The 22,821-nt window shown below is 41.8% G+C and overlaps 1 protein-coding gene across 1 annotated transcript; it reads right to left on the reverse strand.

Moving 5' to 3' along the window:
• Positions 1-1,017: 1,017 nt before the first annotated feature.
• Positions 1,018-20,044, reverse strand: SKIL (SKI like proto-oncogene). Its single transcript, XM_036388848.2, is given in 8 exon segments — positions 1,018-6,220; positions 8,981-9,205; positions 10,224-10,465; positions 10,671-10,912; positions 12,283-12,380; positions 17,121-17,909; positions 17,911-19,035; positions 19,964-20,044. Coding segments are annotated over 7 exon segments (2,076 nt in total). The 5' UTR covers positions 18,229-19,035; positions 19,964-20,044; the 3' UTR covers positions 1,018-6,058.
• Between the last annotated feature and the right edge of the window lie 2,777 nt (positions 20,045-22,821).

The following is a 22,821-nucleotide window of genomic DNA, read 5'->3' on the forward strand; positions in this document are numbered from 1 at the left end:
ACTCACCTTGAACTTTTTCTTTACATTTTCAGCCTCATTGATTCCTCCCTGTTTGGAAATACAGCAGTATACAAAAGCAAGATGGGATGCAGAAATAAACAAGTTTAAGTGATACAGTCAGTTCTTAATTTTGTTCTATATTGAAGGCTGAGTTCATCATTGTAATTTTCATCTTTATCCTGGTTCATACTGCTCCTTTCTCTCTTTATCTGTAAAATACAGGTTTGCAATTATCTGAAACATCATCAGGATTTTCTGTATTGGAGAGAAGTTCCTTAATACAAGGACAAAGTATTTATGCACTGATTTGAGGGGAAGAAAAAATACCAAAAGGTGTGTGAATGTGCTTTCTTATGCATCAAGAAAATCTTCTCAGTATGAATAAAATCCCCCAGAAAATCTTCAAAATATTAGTTGTAGCAAAAGTTAAGGTAATATAATCACATGGTTTACAAAAACTAAGAACTCCTGAGAGTCACTCACCATCAGCAGTAACTATTTTTTCAGCAAATACAGCAAAATTCTCATTTCTAATTTTAACTTTGGATAATCTCAGCATTTGATCTGGCAATGTGTGTTTTTAATCTCATTTATTATTGGGCTATGGAAGAGAGTTGTGAACAACTCACACATTGCTTGAGCAGTGAAGCAGCAACAAAGCTGGGCACCAGAGAACTTGCCAAGTATGCAAGGAGTTCTATTTTCAGGTATAAACACCAAATTTATGCCAAGATACATAAAAAGCTTGGTGCCAATACTTTTACAGAATCTTAAGAGCTTTAGAAAGTGGATCCACGGAGAGGGATGGTTTTGATCTTGTAGATTTTGCTTAAAATACCTTTTAGAGAACTGGGGACCTGCCACAGGCTGTGGGAGCTCTAACAAGTTTTGGTGTAATCAGATTTTAATTTACTGTAATCAAAGCAAGGAAGGCTCTGTCCTTGGAAAAGCAGAGTTAAACACCCTCAAAGAGCCAAGTTTAGAAGTCAGTGCTCAAAAATACAACAGAGAAAAGTGTTCTGACATTGCAGTTCTTTATTTGTTTTTGAGTCCACGATCTATACAGGTATTTACAAGGCATGGAAATGGATAACAGCACAAAATACAATTGAGGTATAAGCTAAGAGCACAGTATGTCATGTTTCAATAAATATAATTCAAAATTTGTAAACTAAGTGACCAGATAGATGCATCTTGTCTACTAAAACCATATAAAATATCTGTTAAATCTCACGTGAGGTAGAGGACAGTTTTGTGTGTCATGTGATGCAACCACAGCAACGCTGACAATAAGACTGTACATCATTGGCAAAGTATTAAAAATTGTTGAATGCACTGATCATTTTTCACAGGCTTTTCTATGGTTTCAGAATTGTCACTCAACCTGTTGCCTCGAGCTAACACGGACTCAGCTGTTTTGCAGCTACTTTCTGTCATTTGAGAGAATTATACTGGCATGTCAACAGCAATAAATACTTTAGAGAGTGAGGATGAAAACACAAAAAACGTTCTGTCAATCACAGAAAGCAACGTGATGGCAACGAAATATTTCAGACCAACTTTTTATTATTTCCTAGAATTCGTTTAAATACAGTACAGCTGTGCTTTCCTTTAAGTGAGGTATCTCTTAGAAGAAAAAAAAATTCAATTGATATCGTTACACTTAATTAATTTTCAAATAGCAAAATTTTATACCGTGTTTGCTGTGCTTGATGAAGTGCTTAAAACTCATTTTTCAAGCATTTTCCAACTGAACCACTAACCCTGAAAAAACCAATTTGCTAAGTAATGGAGACACACTATAAAATCATCGTGCAATTCATAAGCAATAACTGCTTTCACAAAAGCTAAAAAAATGACTGCATTTTTTAAATAGATATATGCAGCAAATAGAAAATTCTACAAGCTTTCTGTAAAGAAAACCAATGAACACTCACACTACAAATGTAATGAGCAAAAAGAAAATTGAAATTTGCAGCTTTCTGCTGCTTACTATCAATGGCTTAAATAAAATTACCGAAATATTGCAAGCACAGGTTAATAGGTAGGAGAAATTACGTCTTTTGTAGACTTCACCATGTTATAGAAAACTCTGTTGTGTGGATTAATTACACAAATTAAGTGCAGAAAAAATACAAAGTTGTTATCTTTACTGACAATCAAAATATATACTCTACAAACAAGTGAATTCTAGGAAGCTGACCACAACAGCATTTCGAGGCCAACTTCCCAACTAATGCTAGGAAAGGTTTCCAAAAATTCCATAACACATTCTAGCTACCCCCTCCCCCAGTACAAAACAAGAATGTATGAATAAAACATTGTGACTTCTAAAATTCAGGCCAAGACTTATTTCTTTTCAGGCCACCAGTAGCTTTATGCTCCCACCCAACTTTTCCTACATCACTAATTGCATTTTGCCTTTACTATGTACAGATGGTTTTACATCTAAGCTATCAATATATTAAATACAGAATAAAATTAGTTTAAGAATGTGAAACATAACTACATTCATCTAAATACTCCAACTGAACGATATGTTTTACAAAAACTAAAACACAGACTTAACTAAGTTTGGAGATTTAGATAAAAATCTCTTTTGTTGAGGGACACCTGGTTACACTGTGAATGAAGTGTTTCCAGACTGCCAAAATTACAAGAGTTTTACCCTCTAAGTTCTCATATTTTATTGATTAAAATATACAAAGCATGTTAAATTTCTCTTTTATAAAAGTATAGGAGCAAATCAGGTATTCACTCCCAATCCTACTAATTCCAAAAGGTGCACTAGGCAACTTCCATCTTGGTGTAGGTGTTTAAGAACACAACTTTCAAATTATAGACAATTTTAGGGCTTTGTTCTACAGGTTTCATGTCACAACTACCTGGGAAAATTACTTCTTGCCTGAAAAGGTTAGCAAGCAATGACTGAAGGCAAACCAAATAATACATAAAATGAGCATGCTGTGACTAAAAGCAAAGATCTAATGACTGATTTAGTCTCTACCATTAAGTGTGCACTTAAGTGAGGGCCCTCAAGTGTGCATTCCAAGTTCCTATGTCAGGCTGTAAAATGAACCATTCAACAGAATTAGGATAAGGTAGCAAACAGAAGGTCAACATGTATTTTTTCTAAAACTTAAGAGCATTATTTACAATTTACTAGAAAACTATCTTTCAGAGACTGTGAGCACACAAAGGTCTATGGCACATTTATGTATACATTATTACTTAAAATCAGTATAAAATTAAGTCTACACATATGAAAATTGTTTATGTTACGTCAAGAGCCTGAAAGTAGTATTTAAGAATTTTAAGAGGATTACAATAATTTAAAATGCATTCTAACTTTAGATTAACTAAATGGAATATTTACAAAGCTACTTTTAAGGTCGTTTTAATAAATGTTCCATTGGCTTTACCAGCCAGATGTTCAAAAATAATTAGGAGGGCCTTATCTGCAATTGGAATTGGTGAAACTTCCTATAGCTGATGGAGTTCTTGCAACAGTGAAAATTTTGGTAAAAAGGATGGCCACCTTTTCATTGGTACAAAGGACGGCCACAGCATCTCCAGAGCCTCCAGCAGTGACCCAAGTGCTGGCTGAGGCACAGGAGCCTGGGCTGCACCAGCCCTCCATGGCCACTGCTGGCCAAGGGGAACATCTGAGCAGGACAAGAACACAGACAAGACCTGAATGGAAATGGAATATTCACTATCCTACTAATAGAACAATCCCAGCAGGGTTCCAAACACCCAACAGCCCAGCCATGAATACTGTGGTGCATCAGCTGTGAGAACGAGCTGTGGCTTTACCCACACCCACAGCCTGAGCCGGCCCCACCACCCCGAGAGGCAGCACAAAGGGACTCTGTCCATCCCTCAGCAGCACCCAGGTGGGACTGCCCCAGTTCCCAGCTCATCCAACACAGGATCTGCCCATCCCACTGGGCAGGCTCAAGCTCTGCTCCCCAGCCATCACACCTCCAGCAATGCTGCTGCCTGCTCTCCCTGTGCCCACGGGTCTGGTGGCCGGACAACAAAACATTCCTGGTGCTTTTAAAGCAAGTGGTGCACACACAACCAGAACTATTGAGTCAGCTCCTTTCCCTCCAAACCAAGCTGCAAAGACACGCCTTTTCTTTCTAGTTTGTTTTTTTTCTTTTTTTTTCTTTCTTTTTTTTTTTTGTTGGTTTTCTTTCCAAAGAAAAAAATTTGGAGATGGGAGCTGAAGAAGAGAAAAATATAATCCTGGTATTCTTTTCCAGCAGGGGTTGGAAGATGATCTTTAAGATCCCTTCCAACCCAAACCATTCTATGATTCTCGACACTGACAAAGAAAAATTTTTTTTCATCTAACTTGCTTTACTTGTCAGTGTAAATATGACACAGAGCTCATAAACAAAATTGTACAGTTATTAAAAAAATCATCCTAATACTCCATGTCATTTAATTTACCACCTCATTTCTCATTCAATTTAAAGATATGTGCAATTTTATCTTTCTCTGTGATATTTAGTCTTGTTATATCACTAATAGAGAAACAAAAAAGAACAGGAGTTTTCAGTTTTACTAGTTGAGGGGAAAAAAAAAAGATCAGTGTAGGCTTTTACTAGTGGTTTCATCCAAAATTAACTGAATTATTAAGAGAATATTAAACTTAAGTACCTCAAACCAGAAACTAAAAGTACAAGTTAAAATTATGTTGTGAAACACTAGAATTACTAAAATATTCCTATCACTGACATGATCAGCTGACATCTGCCAGCTGCATCCAATTTTTTGGAGAGAAGTGCAAAAAAAGTTTTTGTTCATCCAACTTTAGCCATGCATTTAACCCACTAGGAACCAGACTTCAGAAGTACTCAGACATTATATATACATAAAACAGTAATTCTGTACAATTACACATTTCCCAATGTTATAGCTTAACAAACATGCTGTATTTTCTTAATTCATGGTAACCCTACCATGCCATTCAAATACAGAGACTATCAAAATGATTTTTCAAAGTGCCATACCTCAGAATTTTATATTTTAAGCTATGATCACAATGTCAGTTAAGGCCTGTTCTATGTGATGAAAGAAAAATCCACAAGTTGGCAAGAAGCTCCAAGTGTGGAGGCTTAGGGTACTGAAGAAATTAATACATATTCCTTTATAATAAATATTCTTTTTCTTGAAAGCGTTAATATCTGAAAAACAGTTAAGTCAAGCTTTCTCAGTTTCTAAAAGGAAAAGCCCCACCTTTAAGCTTTTTATTAATGTTTCTTTCATATGTACTAGACAGAAAACAACAGAAGAAAACTTGTGAATTTTTAACTTCTCAAGATTCCACTGTAACTGCAATTTTTTTTAATTCACAAAACCAAAACAAAACAAAAAACCAACCCCTAATGTTTTCCAGCAGAGCAAGCAAGTGCTGGCTCTAACACTCCTTAGACTGATAATGAGTTGTTAAATAGACAATACTGAAAAGATCAGCTGACTTCACACAATGAAATTATGGGAAAAACTCATGCTGGTAAATCACTTTTGATACTCAATCATCAATCAGTTGTGGCAATTTTGAGCTCTGTCTTACAGACAAAAAGCTGCCTTTACTTTCCTCAGTTCAAGAATATTTAATTCTCACTGAAACCCAAACTATTTAAGACCTTGAAGAATTGAGGATATTTTAATGTACTTTTATAACTGGATGTGCAATTGATAGCAAAATAAAGATAGCCACATATGTTTTAACAGACAATGTTAAAAGGTATAGAGTCCTTAAGACTGCATTAGAAATAGACAGAAACTGGTCACTCTAAATCAAGAGTTTCGTATTTTTCATCGTTTGAGAAAAACACCAGTACAAATCAATGCAGATTTTCATTGGCTAGGAAAATCTAAAAATGTCTATCTCTATTTATTTATATCTATGTATATGTTCATCTGGACCTGTCTGGAAATAGAAATCCAGAGAGAACACTTTTTCTCAGCACACAAAAATTGTTCACAATCATTAAAACCAAAACACCCTGTTTGAAGGACACAGTCATGCTTCCTCTTCCAGTTTCTATTTTCCTTTCCCGTTTTTTGAAGATTTCAGGATCTGTAGCTTCAATTCCTTTATCATCATCTCCAGCTTTTCCCGAGCCTCTCGTTCCTGTCTCAGTTCATCCTGAAGCTCTTGTCTATCTGCCTCTGCATGATCCAACCTCTGCCTCAGCTCTGCCAGCTGGGAAACACAAGACACACAGAGGCAGAGTCAATTTTAGCAAACATCAAAGGGTCACAGATGGCCACTCTATGCATCCAAATATTTCAGTCCACCAGACTTATGCAGTTATAGACATTTTAAATGCAGATAAGTTGTAGCTATATGAACTGTCACACCAGACTGTCAATAACACACAGAATCTGTTGGGAAAAATTGTGATGATGTTTGCATTGGATGTGCCACAAGTCCCAGAACAGACTGCATTTTTTCATTTCCCAGGTCCATTTCCCTTACCTGACAAAATATTACTTCCTTATTTCAAAGCCCGAGTGTATTTCTAGAAGAAACAAAATCACCAACACTGTTTTCTGATATTCCTTAGTATAAATGAAATCAGAAAATTTTGAGCATAACCATCTCTGTGTGTATGCGTTCAAATATAAACCTGAGTCCACACAAATGTTTTTGTGATATATTTTGTGTTTAAACACAAAAATTAAGTATTCTTTTCCTCTTTGGAATACATCAAGGTTCAAACTTGCTAGAATGTCACCAAAGTTATTTACAGTGACATCTAGGAACATCTTTTCAAGTCTGGGAAAGTTCCTTATTGCTTAGTATACTACTTAGTATACTACCAGCAGTTAAAACAGGGAGAAGACTGGAAAACAGCTATCCTCTCTCCCATTGATTCATGGGCTTATTTCTTACTAAAAGACCATCCAATTTATTTATATGTTTTTATAATTTCATTCCATCTAAATTTATTATAATTTAATTCCATCTAAAAAAACCCATCTGCCTTTATAATGATAGGTGTACATCTGGACCTGATGAACATTATGACTAAGCATCCATCTCACTGAGAATTAGGAAGACAACTCATTTAAAGCAAAGAGCAGGAACATACAGGGTATTAATGGTGTTCACCAAGTGCTACAGAATGTACTGGGTAAAGGGATGGCTGTGCTGGTTTTAGAGAAACACCACATTTCATCCCCACTTCTTTAATCAGAAATATTTCAGCAGTTCTTAGCCAACAACAGGCTGTTAGTGCAAGTGCTGACTGCACAAGTGCTGCAGTGAAGTGCTGCAGTGCAACAGTGCCCACTGCCTGCATGCTGCAACATGTCTCTGCCTTTGATTTCCAGCTCTAAGGAAAGGCTCCAGGACTGGTTATTCTGCCTTCCTGTGACTGACAGGGTGAAGCAAGTATTTCAATAAGGAAGTCAAAAAAGGGGGCAAGACGGTGCATATTCAGACAGGCCTAGAAAGGAGAAGAGACTTTTAAGCAAGCTGCAAATACCAAATTCTTAATTCTGTTTAGTGCACAAGGATTCCTCCCAGTCCACAGTTCTGAGACAGAAAAGGCAGCCTGGGCAACTGCTTCAAGAACACATCAGATTAAGGCTTTTTTGGAATGCTGTATACACAGCTTGGGAAAGTTCTCTGTTCTCAAGACCTCTGTTTAACTCTGGTGCTTCTTGGAACCAGAATCTACTGCAAGATGTGATAAATAGGAAAAAAAGGTTCAAATTATACATTGTGAATAGATCCACCACAGAGGTAATAACAGAGTAAACTTTTACACAAGGAATGTATGTAGTTTTCAAAGTCTAACCTCAAAAGGAACACACAACCAATCTCCTTGGGGAACAATTCACAGTTTTCACCCTCCAAAGGGAGTGAGCTGCACCAGCCCTATAAAACATGCTGTACATGATGATCTCCATAAATTAGAACACGTTGTTACTTGCACTAACAGGGCTTGTACCAGATGTTTAGTAAATCAGGCCTTAGTCAGAGAGGATTATTTCTGTCAGCAAAGGCCAGGAATCAGTGGAGTGGGACGTCATGAAATTAAATTCATGAGAAGGATTTACGATGCGAGTCTCTGCCCTACTCACCAAAAATACCAAAACCTGTCTCTCAAGTAGTGCCTGTTTCTCAGTTTGAGTCAGTCTGAACAGGAAATACACACAGTTGTGAACAAAGGACCACAGAACTTTACTGAGCTCAAGTTTTAGATTTTGTTCACTTTAAAAATGAGCCTGTTAGGATTAGTTTTCTGTGATATGGTGTGAAATTAAAAAAAATTAATCATAACTACATCTGATTTTTTAAAGGGGCATTCCAAGGTTCCCTTTGTCATTAACTATATTTTTTCCCTTTGGAATAACCTCCAACATAAAGAAGCAATAGTAAAAGCTAAAAGGAAAGTGAGAGAAAAAAACAACTCCATAGGTTTTGACATATGAATCTAAGAGGCTAGAATGAGAGACACCAATATGATTTTCACTTCCAAGAAAAGTCTTGGCCAAATGTTTTGTCACAGCCCAGAAGGGGCTCATCAGATACTGCAGAAGGTTCTACCACCAAGGAACATGAGGAGCAGCAAGGTATGCTGCTATTCTGACAAAAAGAAGGTTCAGAGGTTTGGAATTATTTTTTTTACATAAAGTAATGATAATGTTTAAGTCTGTATCACGGGCAAGCCCATATACATTAAAAACAGAATTTGTTTTAAATGAGGGTGTGACAGACCTCAGGTTTAAGTTTAATATTTCATCAGTAATATATATTTCTGTAAGTTACATTCTACCTCAGTTTCAATCAAGGAACAGGAACATAAATATTGCTGACACTGACCTATTTTGGTATCTGTCTGTGGTGTCAGAACAAACAGAGAAAACGAAACCTTAAGGTGGCTGAACAACACCTTCACAATTTCCTGATACACTAAACATGTTTTGTTTGAAACAAACCTTCCCTTCTCACCTGTGCTGCATATTCAGCTTCTTTATCTTTTTCCAAATTGGAGTCACAGCTACATTTTTGCTTCATCACTTGGTCCAGTTTCTTCTCCAAGTCTCTCTGCTCAAAATAAAATTCTTCCATTCTTTGTGCATGCTCTGCTTGCAAACATTCGAGTTCTTTTTGTAAATTCTGCTGCTCTTCAGTCAATTCCTTCATAGCTTTAGAGTTGCTTAACATTTCCACTTCCTGTAAAGAAAGATCAAGATCACATACTGCTTCCTTCTAACACCAGAAAAGTAAAAAAACCTCAATTTAAAAGTGTTTCTGGAACCAATGAGGCCAAAAAGACCATTTGTAACTACCAATAACAACAGCCTGATAATGGTATTTATCTACTTATCAATGACAGCATGGAATTCTGTAACATGTATTCTAATTTTTAAGAAATTACTTTTACTTCCAAGTACATGGAGCTTTCAGAAACAAATTTGCATTTCCAGCAGTGAACCTCAGGAAGCAGAAGCACTGATTCACTAAAATATACTTTGAAGATGCAAGAAGTGTAGCACCAGAAAACAAAATCAAGTGTTTGATTTCTTTGTCCACTGACATTTTGATATTTTTAAACTCGTATTTTTTTTAAACTTATCTACAAGCTTAACCTCCAACAGCAGAACAACTTTGAAGTAGCAAAGGGTCTAGGGCCTTATCTGAGCTCCTAGATTCTGAGATTAACATTTAAATTAAAATAAAATAAATTATAATATTAGCTCTGTTCCATGGATGTAAGAAGCAAAGACAGTACTGCACTGAATTCAGAAAACAGAAATGTCACAAATGAACACCAGCTTTTAAAATAATCCATTATTAAAGAAAAGACTAAAAATAAAATCCCTAAAAGCATGGCTTAGCAAATGGGAATAGGAAAGTGGTATTCTTTTTTATACAGGGCAGTGATAAGACCATTCCTAGAATACTGATATCTGCATCTTTAAAAACCTGAAACTGAGAAATTTCAGAAGATACAGCAAAAGCAGGAGCTCCTTGGACCCAGCAGCTGCAAACTGAAGAGGCACCACTTATTAGTGGGCTCAAAACTCATGAACATAAGGGACACTGAAGATCTGGTGTCTGGATTTAAGCTGAGACAAAGATGATCAGTGTGCTCTGGTGTTTCTAAATGATGCAATCTGACTGAGGAGCCAGCCAGCCCACAGCAGCTCCCTGCTGCCCAGGGGGAAAGGCACTCGGACTGCCACGGTACCATTTGGAGCTGCTGCTTCCTCCGCAAAATCGTGTTCAGCTTCTCCTGCTGCTTGATGTAGGTTTTCATGACTTCTTCCATGATCCTTCCCTTGTCATCCTCACAGCTGATGTCCTTCATGAGCGTGGGGGACAAGGTTGGTGCATCAGCACCTCCCTCAGCACGGCCAGAGTCCCTGGTGATTTTGGAAGAAACGCGCTCACACTTTGCACCTCTCGCAGCACGAGCTGACACGGGAGGATCTACACAGGAGAAAACAAGAGAACAAGAATCACACGAAGTTCAAATTCCAGAGTGAAACAAATGCAAAGAAAACTGAGATTACAAAAAGGTGGTGGGAATTTTTGGAAACCTGAAGTGACATCACAAAATTCTAGCTCGGTGTAAAGCTTTTCAAAATTCTGTGGTATAAAAATCAAAGCCCTCAATATAATTCTCACTACTCACCTAAACGTTTATTTGGCTGCTCCACCCCAGTTTTCAAGTCAATTTTTTCCTGTTCTTCAAGAGAAAGCTCTGGATAGGAGGCAGCTTTTTTGTGCTTTCCACTACTGAGCTTCTTCTCTGACTGCCCAGGTGAGGATTTATTAACTTCTGAAGCTTTTACTGATGTTTTTGCAACATCCTTATATTGAGATGCAAGAGACACATTCGGGGCAACCACTTTATCACACATATAAAGGTAGTAACTGAAAAAAACAGCAGAAAAGTAAAATTCAGAGGTAAGACATAATAAAAGATGGCTGGTTGAGAGCAGAAAGTTTAATTGAACATGAGTTCAAACTGTGAAAGCATCAATGAAAAAGAAGCACGTAGTTTTTAATTTTTCCTATGCAAAAGGAAAGCCTAACAACCCACTTAAACTTTACTGAGTAGATTATCTAGATAAGGTTTTGAGGTTATCAAACAAGTAGATTTTTCAAAATGGCTTATTTAAAAAAAATTACAGTAAATCATATGAAGGCTTCATTTAAATGCCAAGAGTGAAATTAGAATGCCACTGAATCCAGACTCTCCAGCATTTTCCTAATCCTTATATCAGCAATGGAGGATGGGGAGGTGATCAGTGAAGAGGGAGTGAGCACCCCACTTAAGTAACAAAGCTGTGTTCTGCCAGTGCTGGGGCACATCTGAGACCAATGCTGGACCTTCCTTCCCAGTATAGTGAGCTGCCCATTTGGATTTTCACAGCTCCTGGGAGCATCTCTGTGTCCCACCTTCACTTCAGCCTAGTACAGAGGGAAGAGAGCCCCAGGTGTGCTCAGGTCAGTGCCAAGATCACCAGTGTCACTGGAGTTCCAAGTGATGTCTTCAACATTTCCCTTTCTCCTGGTTCTGAAGGAAGGCACTGGCAGAAACAGAACAGGAGGGCCCATCACAGAAGTTCCTCCTCTCCCCTCTCTGTGTGGGAACCAGTGTGATGTGTGTGCACCAAAAAGGGTCTGCTCTGACCCAAATTCAGGACCTGTGCAACCACAGGGGGTGAGGGCAAGAGGAGCATCAAGAAAAACCATTTCCCTCACTGCTGCAGGTGACAAATTGGGTAAGAAGTCAAGGAAATGCACTTGGTTTCTAAAACTAGGAAACCAGCCCACAGACAATGCAGCTGCAGTCCTTGTTCCACAGTGGGAGAAAGCCTTCAAACACCTCTTGGAAGTCTTTTCTGGAAGGAAATTAAGTGGTCCTCACGGTAAATACGCCCTGTGCAGCTTTTCCACATGTATGTATTGTATTACCATATGAAAGATACAGGTTACCTCTGTCATTTCTACTAAGAAAGGGGAAATTTTAATTACATTTCAATTGTATTGCCTGCTGAAGAACACCCACAGGTCACAGCTTGAGTCTTATAACAAAAAACACTCATAAGCAGTTCTTTAGTATTTACACTAAGAAATGCATAAAAATTTAGGGTTAAACTATTCCCGTGTGATACCTGAAGAGTTTTCCTAACAGTTCAGGTTGCAAATACATTTTTTCTGTTTGAATTATACTTAAATAGCCAAAAGTATTTGAACACTTCACAGTGCTTATTGTTCTATATAGGAAACTCAGTTACCTGGGGTGGAAAAAGGAAGGTGGTTGAGGATCAGTTTCTGCTTCTTGCTTTATAACTGGATACCACTGCGATAATTCCAGGTTCTGCTGTGGCTCTGCCTAAAGGAAGTAAAATAAACTGGTAATTGAAACATGGATACAGATTATTTACATTTTCATAAGCACTCCTCAGAGAAATGGCATTTACACCATTAATACAGGTACACCAGAGAAACTGGAGCACTGGGAAATGGGGTGTCTTTGGCAAAGGTGCAGGGTGATGCAACCCACAGAATTCTTTGATCTCCAATTTACCACTGTGGGCAAAAGAGCAATGAAATGAAAGAAAAACGTCTTTACAGATCTATCTAAAAGCTCTGCTGAGTTTCCAAAACTCTTCTAAACAAGCCTGGGAGAAAAGCAGAAACTAGGATTCCCAAAAGGTTGTAGGAGCCTTTTGTAATAATGTGTCTATATAAAGTAAGCAACTGCCAGATACTTTATTTCAAAATTAAATGGAACAGTGTGCTGGTGTTTCCAGGGACAGAACTTTCTTCAGTCATCACAAATTTTTATTACACAAGTAGGCAAAGCTGCTCCCAGTAGCATGAAAATGCCATTCCCTTTGCAGTAGCAAACAAAATTTACTCAGGTGCATCAGAATATATAATCTTAAAAACTTCTGTGTATTTTGCATTTGGAAAGCAATTCTTGTTCTGTGTGTCTCGAGAAATATTTTTGGAACTACTCTTTACTAGAAATTCCTGGTGATACTTTGTGTTCCCCTGCAAAGTTGCTCTTAATTTCAAGTGAAAGGTGTCTCACCATATATTTACAATATTCTCAGAGCTAAGAAATTGATTGGTAATTTCAGTGTATTAGAACAGCCTTGGGACATGGGGGTTTTGGGGTCGGGTGGTAGCAGCCTGTGGTTGGCTGACCCCAGGCAGCTGCCAGGCACCCACAGAGCTGCTCCCTCAGCACCATCCCCGGGGCACGGAAGGGAAAAGAGCAAGAGAGCTCCTGGATGAAGATAAAGCTGGTTTAAGAGGTGAAGGAAAGAGAAAAACACAAGTGAAGCAAAGGGCATGGCTCAGTCCCTCCCTCAGACAACTGCCCAGCCACCCTCCAACAGCCTCCACCTTGGATGCCAAACCCTCTTTCTCCTCCTTCTATCCCAGGTTTTATTGCAGTAGCCAGAACATTGGTATGTTAGCCACAGTTTTAGCCACAAATCCAAAGCCCAGCACCACACAGGCTGCTAAAAAGTAAGTCAACACCATTCCAGCCAGATCCAGTACCTTCCACAAGCTGCTCAATTAAAAAACAGCCCATAAAGCTAAAAAAAGTTAAATAATCTTGTATTGAAACCTTTATGTAGTGTTCTAATATCTTCACAACTTCTTATGTGCTATATAATCAGAGAAGTTTGTATTTTCCCACCCTGGAATAGACCTTTAGAGAACTTCATCCCTGGCAGTGACACCAGTGTGAGCTGAGCCAGGGTCTGCAGAATCCAACATCCCCAACCCTGGCAGGGACCAAGCCCCACCTGCCCCATCCTGACCAGAACTCCCACCCCAGGAAACTCAGCTCTCACAATGAAACTGAAATTCAAGCCCTGCAGCTCCTCAAATCACTTCCAACACAGACAGAAAGGAGGGAGGGAACAAGGAAGAGAAGCTCTGGAGTTGTAAAGTCATAAAAAGGCTTTAAATAAAAAAAGATTTGAATAATCTCTAGAAAAACGGCCTCATCCTGACACTTGGCAAGTTTTTTCTACTTACTCAGATCATTCCAATAATTTAAATAATCACATATAATCTACTTATACTGCAGCTAGTATGCAGTGATCTGATTTGAGCTTCAGATCACATTTGTCCATATTTCAGGACTCACATTTTAACATGCTTATATACTTACATATGAAATTATCAGGTCATCTCTATTTTCAAATTACTAGGTCAGATTTTTGCTTTTTTTTTTTTTACCTATTTCAAGTGGAAACTGAATTTACTATCTACCCATTAGGTGAATCTTGCAAATGAATTTCACAGCATGCAATCAAATTTTTTACTTAGGAAAGAAAATGAAATGTTAACATAAATAAATGAAGTCTTTTTCTAACAGGATTTTTCCCTCACCATTCAGGTAAATGAAATAAGGCATCTATTTATATATATATATATATCCATTTCATTACCCAACAATTTGTTTATTTTAGATGCTCTTAAATAATTCTATGAACACAATAAGTTGAATTGAATTGCTTCTACTCAAACTGTTAAAATGGTTACATGAAAAATTACTTGTTTTTCTTTAAGGTTAATTGGAGATAGCTGTTCTTTAAGGAAAAAAAAATACATAGTTAAGTAATGTTTCAGTGTAATCATTAAGCCAGTAGTTTTAGCAGAGATTGGATTTATAAAACCCCCACACTGTGACCAGCTCAAGGAATCAGCCTGAGAAGGAAAGCAAAGTTTTAGTGCAGAGATGATGAGAAACTGTCGCAAAGTCAAAGGGAACAAGGATCTGTCAGTGCAGGAATCAGCAGAGACTCGGTGACAGCTGTTCCATGAAGAGCAGGTGGATGTTGCACTGCAGCCTAGAACTCCACAGAAAATTGTGACAATCAAGCACAGATTACAGCTTTCTTGTTAGCACAAAGAACAGAAAGGAATTAATCTCAAGAGTACTTTGCTCTTAAAATATTGAAACAAAAGTGTATTTGCACTGTGAGGTGAATAAACTCAGAGTGAAATGCTAAGGAGGAAGGCAAAGCATGGCATCCAGGATGCTCCAAGGACTGTGGGATTTAATTAATTCATTATTACTAGATGGGGAAAGACCTAGCCAAGGGCAACTGTTCTTCCTGGGTCCTCCAAGACAAGCACAAAGGATGTGTCAGCACTTTTGAGGACTGACTCAGCAAAGGTGGTGAGGAGGTGACAGAACAGCAAACAGAACATCCTGCAATAAATTCCCTTAGGAGTGTAAGGAAAGGGAATGTCTGCATGTTGTACCTGATACCTGAAATGAGGAAAAGAAGTGGTGGCTGCTCCATCCCTGGAGCTGTTCAAGGTCAGGCTGGATGGAGCTGTGAGCAATCTGGTCTAGTGGAAGGTGTCCCTGTCCAGGCCAGGGGGGTGGAATGAGATGATCTTTAAGGTCCCTTCTAACCTAAACCATTCTGTGCTTCTCTGAAGCAGCCTAAGCTCCCCCAGGGCAAGGAAAGGGAAACTTTATCCACCACTGCCCTCTTAAACTTTTTTACTCTTTTCTACTTCCCACATGAATATCCACAGGATGAAAAAAACCCAAAACCTCCCTCACCATTGTACTTTGCTCAGGTTTTCACAGCTTCTGACCCTGTTTTCACACGTTGCTTTGTAAGAAAGAACTACAAAGGTCTGCAATGAAGACCTGCAGAAAGTTTTACAATTTCATGTGCACTAATCCAGTCCAAATTACTGCCACTACTCATTTCAGCTGGGTTTTTTTCATCTCTACAGATGAAACTGAAAGATCTCATTGTCTGAAATCTGCTGCTGTGGGAAGAAAAGCAGCATTTATAGGTGTGAACACAGAAGAGTATTTCCACTGCTGCATCCACCATGCTGTAGCTCCTTTCTTACACTGGCACTGCAAGAATAAAGACTGACATGTCTTTATCAGTTGAAAAGCAAAGTCTCTTTGCTAGGAGACTGCATCTTCAAATAATTCAGCATGTGGAAGCATGCCATACTGCAGACTTCCATGGGAATCTGCTGGTAAAATCTCTTCCTGCAGACTGGCACCACTGTAACAATACCTGTTACTACAGTCAGCCTTCCTGCAACACCAACTTTTCAGAAATTTGTGCTGAAAGGTGTCAGCTCACAGCACCCCTTTTTGGGCTCAACCATCTGTGCTGCTCTTGCTGCTATTTTGAAATCCACCACAAAACATCCAACAGGCAACATGGATTTATCAAACCAGCAGCCGTCAAACAGACAGAAACACTGAATACACGGAAAAGAAACTGTCATGGGGCAGAAACCATTAAAAGCCTATTAAAGTCTATACCCCAAAACTGTGTTTTCTATGAACATCTATGATATTAATGTTTCTCTGCTGCTTGTCCTATTATTTAAAGTAGCAGCTCTCCAAGGGACAAATAAGCTCTGTATTTTGGAACCACAGCACAGACTTGCAGCAGTATTTTAGGAAAAAATAAGATGTCTATTATTAACTATTGTCAAGATACCGGCCCACAGCTCATTACTTGGGCTGCTTAAAACCCCCTCTTTTTGGCATATTTCACTGCACAAGTGGTTTAAACAGAAAGCTCTTGCTGAACAAGCAGACTTTGGGCTTCTAAATAGCCATTTAGCAAAGCACCATTACCCTGCACACAAGTCATGAGATGGGTGGCCAGCAAGCCAGGTTGCCATCCAGCCTACGTTGCATGCTGGAGTACAAATAACAAATGAAGAATTCATTTGTAACACTTGATTTTCAAGCTCCTTTCTGCTTTGCTCAGCTGCTGCAGCACACGCTGCATAAAACCTACTCAAAGGTCAAATGGGAGAACAAAAATTTTCACAATAGCCTGAATTTTCCAGAGTCTGTACACCTTAGGACAGAACAAGAACCAACAAAGCCAAGCCAGCTCGAATGGTTACTTGCAGCCCAAAGAGGAAAGAAATTACCACCCCTCTTAATGAGAAATGTTATTTCCATGGTGAAGCTCTCACAAATTTAACTTAGGCTTGATGTGACAAGTATTCCCACTTAGAAAAGCCAAGTAATGTGCTTCTAAAACAAGTACTTATGTATGAGCAGAAAGAGATCTGGGAGTTTTACACCAGGTGAACTTACTTTGGACCGAGTTCTTTTCTGATTTTTCTCACTGAATTTCTCCTTCATTTCCTCCAAGAGGTGCTTCAGCTCTCTCTCCTCGGAAGTGCCCAGGTATTTTTGGTTAATGTGCAGGTAGCAGTGCCACTTGGCCGACTCAAACCCCCAGTGGCAGGTCCTCTTGTCAGGGGATCTGTGTGAATGCATCACGAAGGTCTGGGGTGAGAACATCCCGTAGCATTCCAAGCACTGGATACACGGGTCATCCGGGGCAAGGTAGAACTGAGGTGCAAACAACCCCTGGCACTTGCCCAGGCATTCGTGCTCTACTTCAAAGGCACTGCCAGTCTCTTTCAGCTGGGCCAAGGTGTTCTTACCAGGGAGGAAGCTGCCACTTTGGGGAAAAGTGCGAGGGCGCAGTAAAGCGTTGCATAGTCTCTGAGCGTCCGTCAGCGTGATGAGCCCGCAGGACGGAGCGTTGAACGGAAGAATTCCCAAAACCTTCAGAATGTGAAGCTGGTCAGAAGTGCACCTGGAGCAGTAGATGTACAGCTCATCACACACCGTGTTGATCTGCTGCAAGGAGAAGTCTCGGAGAACCGAATTCAACACTTGAGGCAGGCAAAGTCTTTTTTCCCCTCCGACTTTGAAACAAGAGATGGATTCCCCCTCCAGCAGGGTCTGCGTGAGTTCCGTTGAGCTGTCTGGAGGGATGAGCAGCGGACCAGAGAGGATTTGTGGTGATGGGAGAGGCAGGAAGACAGTGGGTGACATACTCTCCTGGGAATACCGAGCTGAAAAAGCTGCAGGGTCCACCCAGCGAACTCTGGCTGCTTAGGTGGAACTGTGCCAACGTGTGTTTCAAACCTGGATTTAAACTCAAAGGCTCAGATAGTGAAGCACTGTTTGCCTTGGTGGTTTCCCCATCAGCCTCCACCGGAGTTTCGCCATAGTCATCCAGGTTTTCCTTCTTTATTGTTGGCAACTTATTTATTACTACCTGTACTTTGTTATTTACATGCATTTCTGTCATTGCTTTTTTCAGTGGAGGACTCCCATCCTCTTGGATCCTGCTCCTTTTTTGGTCTGAGACCAGACCTAGAGGGAAGTTTATCTGTGGGCTTTCCATTGCTTAACACTGAGCTTTAATTAAGCCAGTCCTGAATGTGCATTTTCTTGCTTTTTCATATAAAAAATAGTTTCATGGGATCTTGGATTACCTCAGGTACACCAAGCTGCACGCTCCTTTCATTAAAACATTACTTCTTCAGCATCCAACAGTAAAAACTGTAACCCATTTTGCATGTACTACTGTAAAATTACTAATGGAGAGGTTACACTATTTTCTTAAGTTATTTGCTCAATTTTATAATATAAAAACCCCAATGCACTATGTATACAAAAGGTTTTCTTCAAAGCCTAGCCACTACTTTACACAGTAGTCTTGTCCAGCAATTCAATAAAAAACGATGCGCTGATGCATGTTCATCCTCGTTTTTTTCCTTTAAAAAATATACTGTCTTTTCAAATAAGTCTCTATTTAAATATTAAAATAGAAAAATGGGCTCAGTTAGAAGAATGTCAATCTTAACGAAACGTACTTTAAGTTGTGTGAAAATTTTATTCAGCACTTTCAGCTTCCAGAGATCAAACACAATCTTAAGGGCTTGCTTTATTGTGCTGCCAGCTTTATGATTTCACCACCACCACTGTGACAGCTACTATGGCAGTTCACAAATAAATCCTGAAATTAAAGGCTGATCCAGAGCGACGGCAAAAACTGAACGTCCCTAGAGAGTCACCTTTCGCACAGATGTCACTGGAGTGTGTCACAATTTTCCCAGCCCAAGTTATTAGCAATAGAGGTGAGATCCAGGCCATGGGCTGAATGCATGCCGTGTGCTAGCACAGAGTTCTGCCCGTCCTTCCTGATAACCTGTGAAAGAGAGAGAGGCCATCACAAGCAATCCCAGAGTCTGCTCTGTACCTAAAGGGGCTTCAAGAGAGCTGGAGAGGGATTTTGACAAGGGCAGAAGCGTGACCGGAGTCACAGGACAAGAAGGAATGGCTTTAAACGGAGAGAAGGGAAGATTTTGATTTGACACAAGGAAGAAATTATTCTCTGTGACAGCAGTGAGGTACTGGCACAGGTTGCCCAGAGAAGCTGTGGCTGCCCCATCCCTGGAAGTGTCCAAGGCCACGCTGGACAGGGCTTGGAGCAGCCTGGGATAGTGGAAGGCGTCCCTGCCCATGGCGGGGTGGGGGTGTCGGAAGAAGATGAGCTTTAAGGCCCCCCTGCAACCATCCGGGATTCCCTGCCAGAGGCAGGGTGCGTTCCCCAGTAACTCGCGGAACACCGCGACAAGCCCCGACCGACGGGCGCTACCGGCGGGGGAGGGGGCGGTCCGGAGCGGCTCTCCCGGCGTGCACACCCGAAAGGACGGGCGCTCCGGCGAGCCGCGGGCCGGGCACCGGCCCCCGCATCCCGGGCACCGACCCCTCGCCCCGCAGCCCCTCCCGGGACGCCGCACGCCGCCGCTCCCTCCCGCGCCGTGACTCACCCCGGCCCCGCCGGCACCGCTCCGGGCACGGCTCAGCCCTTCCCCCTCCCGCCGCCGGGCTCGCCCCTCCGCCCTGCCCGGCTCCCCGCTGTCCCCAGCCGTACCGCGCCGCTCCGCCGCCCCCGTGTCCCTGCCCCCCTCCCATCCCCGGTACCCCGCTCCCCCTCTCCCCACCGCCCCCGCGCCGCCTCTCCGCAGCCGCCGCTCCCTCCCATCCCATCCCCCGGCGGGCGCTCCCGCCCTTCCCCCCCGGCTCCGCCGCCCCGCTCCCCGCCGTTCGCAGTAAGTTCCCCGGCTGCTCACCCGGCGCCGCGGGGGCTCCGGCGGCCGCGGGGAGCGGAACAGGCGCCGCGCTCGCGCCGCCCACCCGTGACCTCACTGCGGAGACCGAGACGGCGGCGGCGGCGGCGCGCGGGCACGAACCCGCCGGCGGCGCGCGCCGGCCCCGCCCACTGTCTGGGGCAGCGGCGGGAGCGCCCGCCCGCCCCTCCCCCGCCCGCCGCCGCCTCAGCGCCGGGAAACCCGGCCCGGCCTTCCCCCCCCCCCCTCCACCGCCGCCGCCCGCGGGGAAAGAGCAGGAAGATAAATTAAAAATAAAATAAATAAATATATATTTGTAATATGCATTAAAAAGTGAATGTACATGGAAAAGTGTTCTTTCTGCCCGGGTTCCCCTCAGCCCGCCAGGTCAGAGCCTGCCCCGCGCCGCCCTGTCGCCGTTCCCTCGTCGGCGGCCGAGAGGGGCCGGCTGAGGGACAGGGACGGGGACGGGGCATCTGGGGCGGGGGAGGGAGAGCGGCCATGGCAGAAGGGGAAAAAGCCGGACTGGAGGAGGGCCAGGCGCTGTCGGGGAGCTGTCGGGCGTGTCGCTCGCCTGAGGCGCGACGGCGGCGGCGGCGGGCAGAGGCCGCCAGCGAGGGGCTCTCCGTGACCGTGCCTCAGTGACTGTCCCGCAGCGAGGCTCCCGCAAAGAGGGTCCCCCACTGTCTGTCCCTCAAAGAAGGTCCCTCAGTGAGAGTCCTTGAGTGCCTGTCCCCACGAGGGTGGGCTGTGCTCTGGCACCCCACTGCTGGGGACAGGGAGACGCGGGGAAGGCGGGACAGTGTGAGGGTGCCTGGCCCCGCAGCAGTGTCCTTCGCAGTGTCCTCAGACCGCTTCCTCCAGTCACGGGCTCGCAGGAGATGCTGAAGCGCAGGAGATGTTTTGGGAAGCGAAATGATCAAACCGCGGAGAGGCGGGGAAGATGCTCTTCAGGGACAGCTTAGTCGCTGTACAACTCGTTCATGTATTACAAGTTTCTTCTGCCTGCAAGAAGCCCAAAGCTTTTCAGTTTACATCTTTGTGAAGACAGCGCTTCAGCTGGGATTACGGCGCAATCCAATTTGCCGTTTCCTTTCATCCCACACAGTTACATATTTTGATGTGAGCACAAAAGCACAGCACATGAAAATGGGGCAGTTGTACAATCACCAGGCACCGCTTAGCACCGGCCAGCGCTGCCCTAAAGCCGTCCCAGGAGGATTATGGCACAGCCACAGAACCTGCCTCGCTGCTGAGCGAGGCGTTTGGTGCTCTTTAATCCTTGACTTCACACCTTTGATATGCTCAGGTTTCCTCCGGGCTGGCTCGCTGATGGAGAGGCCCTTGAGCATCACTGCAAAGCTGCTGCACGAGTCACCTCTTAACTCGCCACATCAGTTGCACTATCTGCAACAATATCTACAATTTCTTTGGATCCGAGTGATCTTTAAGGTCTCTTCCAACCCAAGTCATCAGGGTTTTATAGAAAAGCAAACATTTTTGCAAAGAATACTAACACCCACTACTTATTTATTAAGCAGATATAAGGGCTGCTTAAAAGCCACAACAATATGGCAGAATTAAACAAGGTTCCTGAATCCACCAGCTTTTGGAGCAGATTGTGAAAGATATGAACCTATGAGGGAATCGTCTAGACATTATAGACATTATAGACATTCCTGTCTGCTTCACCCTCTTGGACTTTATGACCTGATTAAAAAAAAAAAAAAGTCTTCAAATACCAATCAGTGAAATGCACTATGTCATAATCCCTTTCAAATTTACTGAAGAAAATGTAACGTCTAACATTGGAGCTGGACTGATCAATGTCTGTGAGGAAGGCAACATATGTAGGCAGATATTCCATCTTTTATTAGACCTCCTGATGTCATGGAAGCTTTGGATTCAGTGGCATTGTTTAATTTGTTGGGGTTTTTTTTTCAGGTTCTGCAGCAGAAATGTTCCATTTCAGGTTACAGATCTCGGTAACTATTGTGCTGTAATGATAGTGTTGCTATAGAGCTACAATAATCAGGCGGTGGAAGACAAAGTTTGTAGGTAGAGAATTGTCTAAAAAAAGGTGTTAGCTCTGCCTACAACTTCTACTGTGGACTGTGAAAAGCAGTTCTGAAGACACTGCACAATTAAAACCTGAGTTACAGACCTTTGCAAGAGGTAATAAAGTGCACTAATAGCACAGGAGGAATCTTGCTTTGATTAATAAAGTGTCTGAATTTTCAAGAAGTGCTGAGGCTCTGGGGAAGCTCACAAACTTCCCTGATACACAGTCCCTGAAGATACACAATTTAACTATAAACTATGCCCTCGAGAGCACAATTTAACTGTGAACAAAGATGTGCATTTTCTTCTCTGATGAGATTATATCGTGCTTTTTAAAGAAAAAAACGATCACTTTGGAAGTCATGTTTAATAGTAAGTTGTAACAGTTCAGACTCTCAGCTAATCTGTCATAGGAGGTTTCACTCTTGTAAAATAGATATCCTATTACAGGTTGTGTTTTAAGCACAGAAAGTTGATAGATTTTGGCAGACACCACACCCTGCAGGACAAGTCACAGTGGGGACAGTGCACAAAACACTTCAGCACCTGAAGGACTTGAACTATTCCTCTGGTGTAAGAGGAGATAAGCCCAGACACTTTACTCATCCTTAGAAGTCCAATGTGGACACAAGAGATTCCTGGTTTTATGCCTGAAAAAAAACACCTCTCACAAAAGCTGCACAGACCTGGGATGTAGATGCTGCTCTGCCTTCAAATATTCGTGGCTAAATGGTAAGAGTCCACCTTTCAAGCATTCAGTCCAGATGCCTTTATTATAAGCAGAAAAAAAAATTAAAATA

Source organism: Molothrus ater, chromosome 10 (genome assembly GCF_012460135.2).
Source record: "Molothrus ater isolate BHLD 08-10-18 breed brown headed cowbird chromosome 10, BPBGC_Mater_1.1, whole genome shotgun sequence".
In the NCBI taxonomy this organism is placed as follows: domain Eukaryota; kingdom Metazoa; phylum Chordata; class Aves; order Passeriformes; family Icteridae; genus Molothrus; species Molothrus ater.